The 11,976-nt window shown below is 49.6% G+C and overlaps 1 protein-coding gene across 1 annotated transcript; it reads right to left on the bottom strand.

The window, feature by feature from the left end:
• Positions 1 to 2,515, bottom strand: LOC103221743 (heat shock 70 kDa protein 1A). Its single transcript, XM_073005883.1, has one exon. The coding sequence runs from the start codon at positions 2,287 to 2,289 to the stop codon at positions 364 to 366; it is 1,926 nt and encodes a 641-aa protein (XP_072861984.1). The 5' UTR covers positions 2,290 to 2,515; the 3' UTR covers positions 1 to 363.
• Positions 2,516 to 11,976: the final 9,461 nt, after the last annotated feature.

Below are 11,976 nucleotides of genomic sequence, written 5' to 3'. Positions count from 1 at the left end.
CAAGTTTAACATTTTATTTTTCATATTTAAGTAAACAAATTATAAAAACATACATTCCCAGCCTTTGTAGTGTTTTCCCAAAGCAAGAAGGAAAGAAAGAACTCGTACAGAAGGTGGCAGTGTTGGTTCATTTAAAGGGAACGAAACACCCTTACAGTATCAACATTAAATGCAAAGAATGCTAATGAACATATTGGTTGTACTACAAAAATAATGAAGCCAGCTAATTACCATCAGGATACAACTTTACAAAGAAGTGAAGCAGCAAAGAGCTGAAGCAAAAATGACATAGGAAAACGGCAGCAAAGTCCTTGAGTCCAAACAGTCCACCTCAAAGACAAACATAATAAGGAACGAAGGTCCCTAATCCACCTCCTCAATGGTGGGGCCGGACCCAGACCCTCCCTTGGGACCCTGAGCCCCGAAGCCGCCAGGCCCAGGACCACCCGCACCCTGGTACAGTCCGCTGATGATGGGGTTACACACCTGCTCCAGCTCCTTCCTCTTGTGCTCAAACTCGTCCTTCTCGGCCAGGGTGTTGGCATCCAGCCACGAGATGACCTCTTGACACTTGTCCAGCACCTTCTTCTTGTCGGCCTCGCTGATCTTGCCCTTGAGCCCCTCATCCTCCACGGCGCTCTTCATGTTGAAGGCGTATGACTCCAGGGCGTTCTTGGCTGACACCCTCTCGCGCTGCACCTCGTCCTCCGCTTTGTACTTCTCTGCCTCCTGTACCATGCGCTCGATCTCCTCCTTGCTCAGGCGGCCCTTGTCGTTGGTGATGGTGATCTTGTTGGCCTTGCCGGTGCTCTTGTCCGTGGCCGTGACGTTCAGGATGCCGTTGGCATCGATGTCGAAGGTCACCTCGATCTGGGGCACGCCCCTGGGGGCCGGAGGGATGCCGCTCAGCTCGAAGCGCCCCAGCAGATTGTTGTCCTTCGTCATGGCCCTCTCGCCCTCGTACACCTGGATCAGCACCCCGGGTTGGTTGTCCGAGTAGGTGGTGAAGATCTGCGTCTGCTTGGTGGGGATGGTGGAGTTGCGCTTGATCAGGGCAGTCATCACGCCTCCGGCCGTCTCCAGCCCCAGCGACAGCGGAGCCACGTCCAGCAGCAGCAGGTCCTGCACGTTCTCAGACTTGTCCCCCATCAGGATGGCCGCCTGCACCGCCGCCCCGTAGGCCACAGCCTCGTCGGGGTTGATGCTCTTGTTCAGGTCGCGCCCGTTGAAGAAGTCCTGCAGCAGCTTCTGCACCTTGGGGATGCGGGTAGAGCCCCCGACCAGGACCAGGTCGTGGATCTGGGCCTTGTCCAGCTTGGCGTCGCGCAGAGCCTTCTCCACGGGCTCCAGGGTGCTTCGGAACAGGTCCGAGCACAGCTCCTCGAACCTCGCCCTGGTGATGGACGTGTAGAAGTCGATGCCCTCAAACAGGGAGTCGATCTCCAGGCTGGCCTGGGTGCTGGACGACAGGGTCCTCTTGGCCCTCTCGCAGGCGGTGCGCAGCCGCCTCACGGCTCGCTTGTTCTGGCTGATGTCCTTCTTGTGTTTTCTCTTGAACTCCTCCACGAAGTGGTTCACCAGCCTGTTGTCAAAGTCCTCCCCACCCAGGTGGGTGTCCCCGGCCGTGGCTTTCACCTCGAAGATGCCGTCGTCGATCGTCAGGATGGACACGTCGAAGGTGCCCCCGCCCAGGTCAAAGATGAGCACGTTGCGCTCCCCCTTGCCCGTTCTGTCCAGGCCGTAGGCGATGGCCGCCGCCGTGGGCTCGTTGATGATCCGCAGCACGTTGAGACCCGCGATCACCCCCGCATCCTTGGTGGCCTGGCGCTGCGAGTCGTTGAAGTAGGCCGGCACGGTGATCACCGCGTTGGTCACCGGGTAGCCCAGGTACGCCTCGGCGATCTCCTTCATCTTGGTCAGCACCATGGACGAAATCTCCTCAGGGTAGAATGCCTTGGTCTCCCCCTTGTAGCTCACCTGCACCTTGGGCTTGTCTCCGTCGTTGATCACCTGGAAAGGCCAGTGGTTCATGTCCGACTGCACCACCGGGTCGCCGAACTTGCGGCCGATCAGCCGCTTCGCGTCAAACACGGTGTTCTGCGGGTTCAGCGCCACCTGGTTCTTGGCCGCATCCCCGATCAGCCGCTCGGTGTCTGTGAAAGCCACGTAGCTGGGGGTGGTGCGGTTGCCCTGGTCGTTGGCGATGATCTCCACCTTGCCGTGCTGGAACACCCCCACACAGGAGTAGGTGGTGCCCAGGTCGATGCCGATCGCCGCGGCTTTGGCCATGCCGGTGCCCTGCTGTCTGCTCCGCTCCGAGATTCGGGACTGGAAACGGCGGACGGGACCCGCGACAAGAGCTCAGTCCTCCGGAACGCCGGAAACTCAACGGCGCTGGTGCCTGCAGCCGCACAGGTTCGCTCTGGGAAGCCTCGGGACAACGGGAGCCACGCTCTAGAAACGCGGCGGCCTCTCGCAGCAGCTCCTGACGCTGGCCGTTTTCCGGACCGCTGGCCCCTCGGCGTTTATAAGTCGTCGCGGAGACCCGCCTTTTCCTTTCTGAGCCAATCACCGAGCTCGATGAGGCTGCCAGGTCGGGAATATTCCAGGGGTTTCGCCTCCCGTCCTGCCCTCCAGCCTTCCTTGGACCAATCAGAGGCCAGGGTGCCGCCCTCTGCTCAGAACTCTCCAGAGTCTTCTGGGATTCACTGGAGGGGACAGGGGCCCTGAGCGAAAGGGGGAGTGGCGGTGGGAAGGGTGTTGGTCTCCACGGCGATGCTGGCCGCTTGCCTTTCAGTAGGTAATTGACAGGAAGGGCCCGCTCAGGGCTTGTAATTTTAGGGCGGTGCAAGATTGGTCGGATGACTTTGGAGACCACCAGAACCCGAAAGTTATCTTGCTTCTCGAAGGAGGCGGTGCATGAATGTGCCTAGGAGACTCTGATTGGACTGTGTCTGTGAAGGACGGGGCAGCTTTGGGTCCTTTCTCCAAGGCCTAGTAGGCCTGAGAAACGACCCAACTCTCCCGGATGTTTTTTCCATCGTAATGGGAAGAAGGAATGAGATAATACAATATAGTTTTTGACATAATCTTTAACCTACAAGGATGGGACATCTGGGAATAGGAGCCTTTATATTTTCACAAGGAAAGCAGTTGTGTAAACAGGCACTTCTTAGCAAGACAGGGGCACCCATCCAAGGAGGAAGGGAGGCGCTGGTCGGGTAGTGGGAGGGGTGGGTCGGCCGCACCCCTGCCCCCGCCCTCAGCCGCTCCCCTCTGCTGCAACCAGGAGTTAGAAAAAATTTTCCTTAGTATGTAGGCCGTCCTTAAGGCATTTTGGGTTCCTCCATTTCCCTCCCCATTCTTAGCTTGGGGTCCAGGACACCTCCTTTCTACTTTCTCCTCAATTCCTGTTTCACTGCAGGACAGTATGTAGAACTAGGACCTCACAGTCCCAAATAAAATTTTCTGTCTGTTCCTGAAATCCCTAGGCTGTCCACCGTTTTTAGGTCTAATGTAACAAGATGGTGAGCCTGGGACGGAGGTGCGGGGGGTGTTTAGCCCTCTTTAACATCACATACTACAGCTGTTTGGCAGGTGGCCCTCTAAGCAAACTGTGGAGTGATGCTGGAAATCAAGAGGGGTTGGGACCCAGGTTCTAGCTCCTCTAAAACCTTAGGTTATGTGTCTTAAGTTTGTTGTTTCCGTTTTGAGATAGTCTGGCTCTGTCCCCCAAGCTGGGGTGCAGTGGCGTGATCTTGGCTCACTGTAACCTCCCCCTCCCGGGTTCAAGCGAATCTCCTACCTCAGCCTCTTGAGTAGCAAGGATTACAGGCGGGCGCCACCACGCCCGGCTAATTTTTGTATTTTTAGTAGAGACAGGGTTTCACCATGTTGGTCAGGCTGGTCTCGAACTCCTGACCTCCTGATCCACCCACCTCGGCCTCCCAAAGTGCTGGGATTACAGGCATGAGCCATCATTTCCAGACAGTTGTTTTTGTTTGTTTGTTTGTTTGTTTTGAGACTCTCACTCTATCGCCCAGGCTGGAGTGCAGTGGCGAGATCAATGCTCACTGCACCCTCTGCCCCAGGGTTCAAATAGTTCTGCTGCCTCAGCCTCCCCAATAGCTGGAATTACAGGATGTGCCACCACTCCCGACTAATTTTTGTATTTTTAATAGAGATGGGGTTTCACCGTGTTGGCCAGGCTGAATGTGTCTTAAGTTTTTATCCTGGATTGCAACTTCCTGCGGATTCTCCTTCCTCCTGTTTGAAATACAATTGCATTTAGTAATTTACTTTCCCTTTTTTTCCCCCTTCATTCTTAGTGTGAATGCAAGACCCTTTTGTTAGGCATCTGAAAGGAAAATGTGAGGGGGTTGAAGCAATAGTACTGTGTTTACAACCTATCACAAAAAAAAAAAAAAAAAAAAAAAGGAAAAGAAAAGAAAAAAAAAATAGTCTCATTGCCATGCCGACATTCCTTGAGCACAAATGGAAAGAAGAAGTTATTGATGAAGGGAATAATCCTGTTTTTAAACACTTTGCTCAATTGGCATTTTTCATATGCACACGACACACACACACACACCTGTCCACTATCAAAACACCTCTTCCTGGAATTCAAGGGTATTCATTTGTTTATAATTCACTGATCTAAACTGATGTTGCAAATAAATTGCTTTAACAATCTGTGTGTGTCTGTATGTGCAGGTCGGTGATAACTTTCACATTCAGCGTTAGCTCCCTAATGAATCACCTCTCTAAACTAGTCAAACCGGTCAAACTTCAGGAATTTTCCCAAACATTTCTCTATGAAATGTCTGGCTGGAGATTCTCCCAAACTTTCATCTTAGCTGCACAGTGTATCAACACTTCCAGAGACCCTTAACCTCACCCCTCCCTCTGGAAGCTTCCTCACCATCAACTGCTACTACTGGCAGGTCTGGATTCATTCCTTCCCTCCTTCCAAATCTACAATTTAAAATAGTTCTCCGAGGCCAGGCACGGTGGCTCATACCTGTAATCCTAGCACTTTGGGAGGCCAAAGCGGGCAGATCACCTGAGGTCAGAAGTTCGAGACCAGCCTGACCAACACGGAGAAACCCCATCTCTACTAAAAATACGAAAAAAAAAAATTAGCTGGGCATGGTGGCGCATGCCTGTAATCCCAGCTACTTGGGAGGCTGAGGCAGGAGAATCACTTGAACCCAGGAGGCAAAGGTTGCAGTGAGCTGAGATCACGCCATTGCACTCTAGCCTGGGCAACAAAAGCGAAACGCCTTCTCAAAAATAAAATACTTACCTGATTCTGTTGAGAAACATAAAAAGTGGGGGGTGGGTGGTAAGAGGGGGAGGAAAAAACCCTCTCTATTGGCATGAAGCAAAGGGCATCACTGTCTCAAGTGCCTGGCAAGTAGATGTGGTGTTGGGGCCCCAAATCTTGGATGCTCTCCGGATAGCAGAAAAATCCAATAGAAATGCTGTTTTTTTTTGAATCAGTCACACTAGTCAGATTCTACAGTGCTATAGTTGACCTAGCTTTTAAGTGAAGCCTGTATGGACTAGACTGGAAACCCACACATCCATATTCCTTGTCCATTTCCTGACAAGGAGAGGGTCACTTGAATTTTCTTTCTTTTTTTTTTTTTTTTTTGAGACAGAGTCTTGCTCTGTTGCCCAGGCTGGAGTGCAATGGCACAGTCTTGGCTCACTGCAACCTCCACCTCCCAGGTTCAAGCAATTCTCCTGCCTCAGTCTCCCGAGTGGCTGGGATTAAAGGTGCACACCACCATGCCCGACTAATTTTTGTATTTTCAGTAGAGACGGGGTTTTGTCATGTTGGCCAGGCTGGTCTCGAACTCCTAACCTCAGGTGATTTGCCTGTCTGGGCCGCCCAAAGTGCTGGGATTACAGGCGTGAGGCACCACGCCCGCCTCTTATTTCCTTTTAGACTGGATGCTTCCCAAGGCAGAAATCCAGTCACAAGTTTAATTGCTGTCTAAAGTGAATATATAAGAACCCCAGGATATTTTTCAGAACTTTAATGGGATTAATTTCAGAATTAGGTTTTTACTGGATTCTGTGTTTGGAAGGATCAGAGCTCAGATTCCCCAAACTGAAAGCTGGGTCAGATGGTTTCAAAAGGAAAAGAGAACTGAAGAGGGAGTGCCAAGAACATAACTGCTACAGCAGTGTGGGGTAAGAGAGCTTTCTTCAGGCTGACTCTGCAGGGTGTTTTCCTTCCTTCTCCCTCTTCTTTCTATAGTTCCTCAAACAGTCGTTGTCTTAATTTTGTTCGTTTTAAAAGATGGTATAGAGTGGGAGCGATGGCTCACGCATATAATCCCAGCACTTTGGGAGGCCAAGGTGGGTGGATCACCTGAGGTCAGGAGTTCAAGACCAGCCTGGCTAACATGGCAAAACCCCGTCTCTACTAAAAAACACAAAAATTAGCCGGACGTGGTGGCACACACCTGTAATCCCAGCTACTCAGGAGCTGAGGCAGGATAATCACTTGAACCCAGGAGGTGGAGGTTGCAGTGAGCTGAGATCACTGCACTCCAGTCTGGGTGACAGAGCAAGACTCTGTCTCAAAAAAATAATAATAAATTAAAAAAAAATAATAAGATGGTATAATTTTAAGTTCATCCAGACGAAAGCAAAAGAGTTAATTGATATGAAATCTAGAGGTAGGCATTCTTCACGGAATGAATGACATATGCTTCAATGACAAAGAGAACCCTGGCCATTTCCAGCAGCATGAAAAGAAAAAATCTGGGAAGGGAAAATCCTGGATTTGCATCTGCGCCCTACTTCTTTGGTGAGGCTGTTTTTCTTTTCAACAAGGAAGTACTTATAAGTTGACTAAATAACACAAGTTTCGACGTGTTCATCTCTAAAACAGCATTAACAATATCTGGACTGGGTGTGGTGACTCACGTCGGTAATCCCAGTGCTTTAGGAAGCCAAGGCAGGCACTTGAACTCAGAAGTCCAAGATCAGTCTGGGCAACATAGTGGGTGGGGCACCATGTCTAACCAAAAACTTTAAAAGTTAGCTGGTCGTGGTGGCAGGTGCCTGTAGTCCCAGCTACTTGGGAGGCTGAGGTGGGAGGATCGTTTGACCACAAGAGGTCAAGGCTGCAGTGAGCTATGATCACACCACTGCACTCCAGCCTGGGAGACAGAGATCCTCTCTGAAATTAAAAAAAAAAATAAAAATTCCCTACATGATCAAAGAAAATATTATATTCTCTCTCCTTTTATTGGGGATCCCATACTCTCAGATGTGACTCCTAGTCATTCTTATTTAGGTGTTTAAAAGTTGGGGACCATTAGTAGGACTACAGCTGCTTTCAGCTTAATGTAAAAACTGTCCTAAGATCTGCAGGCACAGGCCATTCAGTCAAACCTTTTCATTTTCAAAGAGAGCACCAAGGATCAAAGAAGTTCAGTGGCTTGATCTGGTTACCCAGACGACAGGTTACAGAACTGGTGATTGGACCCACACGTTCTCACACTCATTTTGTACTCCTTCCCACACTGGCTTATCAACCTAACTGGGTTTTGTTTGCTTTTAATTTTGTGGTTAGACCTAATTGTTGTATTATCTAAAAAGGAAAACAAATGAACACAGTGCTGGGCTCTGCGAGCATTAAGGGCACCTCAGGTTTGTGATCAGCCAGGGACTCCCTTCCTGGCTGCTGCTCCGCTCTTGGGACTCACGACCATGGCCCCTACAAGCTTTGCCTTCCCCACCTTCCAGCTCTCCCAGCCCTGCTTCTCCTTTCTGATAGAACAGATTGCTCAGGCAGAAAGAGGGGAAAGGAGGGGGGAGCCCTGTTACTATGGCAAAGTTGGCATACAGTTCACAGAATCTTCTGGACGTTAAATATAGAGTCCTGACTAACCTTGATGTTTTAGGACCGCTTGGCGAGGGGGGAGAGAGAGGCTTGGGTGGCGCAGTTTGTTGGGCAGTGTCCCTAAGAATGACACAGCAGTTCTCGCCTTGAAGGTCAGAAAACTCTAGAAACTTCGGGTGGAGCCCAGAAAGAGCCTCAGCCAAACGCGAGGAAAGGCGGGGGAGCGCGGTGGGGAGGAAGAAAAGGCCGGGCCGCTGGGGCCTGAGGGCGGGGCTGGCTTCGGGGCTGCCTGTCCGACTCCTGCGTTTTCCGATGTGTTTTTTTTCCAAAAAGGGATTAAAGGAGGAAAGAAAGAAAGACCTTTCGAGTTTCTCTCATACTAGGTAACTTACGAGACGAAAATATTGGAGAGTTTTGTAACTTTCATACAACTAAATCAGATGCATTGGGTGGCCAGAGGCGAAAAGAGAAGGTCCCCACCGCCCGCGGCCAGCGCGCACCCGTCTGCGCGGGGACGCGCGACTGATGGGAAAGGAGTCGGGGACTGAGTCGGTTGGCTTTTGCCTACCGCCAGCTCAGCGCCCCGTTCTAGTCCCTCGCCCCGTGAGGCATCAAGAGAATAAAATTAGACGCTCAGGAGTGATTCTCGGTTGCTGGGCTCCTCCGTAGTCCGAACCTGTGAACCTGCTCCAGCCCTTCTCCGGTGCCCTCCCTTCTAATTTTTTTTCAACTTTTTTTTGAGACAGGGTCTCCCAGGCTGGAGTGCAGTGGTGCAATCACGGCTCACTGCAGCCTCCATCTCCCGGGCTCAAGCGATCCTCCCGCCTCAGCCTCCTGGGTAGCTTGTTCTCCAGGTCCGCACCACCACGCCCTGCTCCTTTTTCTTCTCCAATTATTGATCGGGCTGGACATGGGCCAGCGGGGTGGGGCGGGTTTAACCCCGTGTCTGGAATGCTCCGCTGCCCTACCCCTCAAACATCCCTTTAAATAGTGGTGCTAGGAAAGGATGAGGGCCCGGTGGGCTTACTCCCTCTGGCTGAACTGCACCTGATAGATACCTCAGGGACGTTTCCCAAGGGGACGGATTTATATAAGTTAGCAGGAGGAATGGTGGCTGTCACAATTTTTTATATTCACGTAAGGATCGCCCCCTCAGAAATCGCCAATATTGCCCTCCCCCGAAATAACCTCATTTCCTCTTTTAGCCTAAAGCCGTATTATTTCTGCCCACTTCTCTCACATCTATAAAATACTGTAGTTAATTTTTTGTTTTGTACCTTTTTCGTCTTTTGAGGATGACAAGAACTCTAAAGGCCAGGAGTAACAATAAGTGTATATGTTACAAAGTAAAATCCTGGGTTCAAAAGCCATATAAAATCAAATTTATTATCATAGCCTGCTGCCTTCTGAGGCTTGGTATAGGAAGGCAGGAGGTGATTGGAATCGAGAGGATATCTGTATTAGTTTTTCCACACCTGCAGTTATTTTTCCTGTTGCACTTTTCCTCCCTCAAAGTTCCTCTGCTACTCAAAACATCACTTCGTTTATGGATGGCGCTGCATTCTCTTTGCTAATTCCACAGCTCCCTCAACCTCTTTTCTTGAGGTTACAAAGTGAATATTTCAAAGTACAGTACTCTGTGCTAGGGTATGCAGGCAAGCAATAATTTGTATATATTTCTTGTTAAAACATCTACTAATAAGCTTGATTGATAGGGCCATAGGAACTCTCTTATTGCCTGCATTCAATGTTATGTCTGATGATTTCTCTACTGTTTCAACAAAGGCATTTGGTAGGTCCTTCTCAATCTCCACCCTTTTCCAACTACCCTTTTCCCCACCCATGCCACAGTAGTGGTAGTTGCTCCTGGTTTAGAGTCACTATAGGGTCTGCAGATCAGAGTCACAAATGCTACTGCAGCTCTGAAGGGGAGAGGAGGTCCTATAGCAAAAGCATATTCCCATAAAGATTGATTTACATTGTGGCCAGAGTCCACAGTACTACAGTTTAACTACCATAAGAGATAAGTGTTCCTCTATAGGCTGGCCTGGAAACCTAAGCATTTCATAGTTATTTTCTATTTCCAAACTTCCAAAGCAAGGTCTACCTGTATGTGTCATTTCCCATAACACTGGATTTTCTTCATAACAAGTATTTAGTGAATGGTTTGATGGGCTTTGAGGTACACATAAGCTCATAAAGTGCTTTAATGTAAATATTGATACAATTGATTTTTTCTTTTTTTTTTTTCAGACACAGGGTCTCACTCTGTTGCTCAGGCTGGAGTACAGTGGTGCAGTCATGCTTATTGCAGCCTTGACCTTTACAATGTTATGCTACCGTCAACTCTATCTGGTTCCAAAACATTTTCATTGCCCTTAGATACTATTTATTTATTTTTTCATTGAGACGGAGTTTCGCTCATTGTCCAGGCTGGAGTGCAATAGCACAATCTTGGCTCACTGCAACATCTGCCTCCTGGGTTCAAGCGATTCTCCTGCCTCAGCCTCCCAAGTTGCTGGGATTATAGGTGCCCGCCACCACGCCCAGCTACTTTTTTGTATTTTTAGTAGAAACGGGGTTTCACCCTGTTGGCCAGGCTGGCTCAAACTCTTGACCTGAGATGCTCCACCCGCCTCGGCCTCCCAAGTGCTGGTATTACGGGCATGAGCCACTGCGCCCGGCTGACACAATTTATTTTTATTTTTTGACATGAAGTTTCACTCTGTCATCCAGACTGGAGTGCAGTGGCGCAATCTCGGCTCACTGAAACCTCTGCCTTCTGAGTTCAAGCGATTCACCTGCCTCAGCCTCCCAAATAGTTGGGATTACAGGTGCCCACCATCATGCCTAATTTTTTACTTTTAGTGGAGCAGGAGCAGGGGGCAGGGGGAGGGAGGGGATCCTCACCATGTTGGCCAGGCTGGTCTCGAACTCCTGACCTCAGATGATCTGCCCGTCTCGGTCTCCCCAAGTGATGGGATTACAGGCGTGAGCCACCATACCCAGCCAGATACAATTTATTTTTAAAGGGGCTCACTCTGGGAGCTTTAAAGATTGTAGTGAGCGTTTTCCAACAAGGAGGGAATTACTTCTGGGATGCTAGCAGCTGGGGCATGAAGCATCTCCACGGGAAAGTGCATGGGAGTGAAGTCTGTATGTAGGTCTTCCTAGCTCGGGTGCTCACTGGGGTACTTAAATTGTAGGTGATAACTGCTAAGAATGTGGCATTTCTATTTCAGTATGCTTTCAGTCATAAGAGAGGCAACAAGCCAAACCCTTCCATTTTAAAAGATGACAACTAAAGCACATGTGCATAACTCAGCAAGCCAGTGCATATACCCCTATTTTTTCACTTTGAAATGTAGGACACTCCTTCCATTCCGTGTTGAATCTAGATTAAATATCAAGTCCATAAGCTTATTAGGTGTACCTACCGGAGGTAGGAGCACTGGCCTCCCATCTAACTGCATCCTCTCTGACCACTTTTGCAGAAACATCCCCCACCCCACCCCACCTCTTTTGAGACCAATCTTAAACACCAATTTGAGGCTACCCTCCCAGGTGTTAAAACTTTTTCTGTACCCTCAGGCTAAATACCCAATCAGCATCAACAAGCTTTACTATTTTTTTTTAACTTTCTCTTTTTGTGTGTGTGTGTGAGTCTTGCTGTGACACCCAGGCTAGAGTGCAATGGCGTGATCTCGGCTCACTGCTACCACTGCTTCCTGGGTTCAAGCGATTCTCCTGCCTCAGCCTCCCTGGGACAACAGGCACGCACCACCATGCCCGGCTAATTTGTGTTTTTAGTAGAGACAGGGTTTCACCACATTGGCCAGGTTGGTCTGGAACTCCTGACCTCAAGTGATCCACCCACCTCGGCCTCCCAAAGTGCTGGGATTACAGGCTTGAGCCACCACGCCCGGCCAGATTTAAGAAGCTTTACTGGAGCATACCATTTGTCTAACACAAATGGATCACATTACAGTAGCCACACTTCTCTAATATCTGCCCTTACTGGACGCAAAAATGCCATTCCATTTTAGACGCTATGAGAAAGATAACCTATGCAGACCCTACTGACCCCCAAATAAAGGAAAAAAAGGCATCAC

The sequence above is a fragment of the Chlorocebus sabaeus genome, chromosome 17, assembly GCF_047675955.1.
Source record: "Chlorocebus sabaeus isolate Y175 chromosome 17, mChlSab1.0.hap1, whole genome shotgun sequence".
NCBI lineage: Eukaryota > Metazoa > Chordata > Mammalia > Primates > Cercopithecidae > Chlorocebus > Chlorocebus sabaeus.
This window is presented reverse-complemented; position numbering and strand designations above follow the sequence as displayed.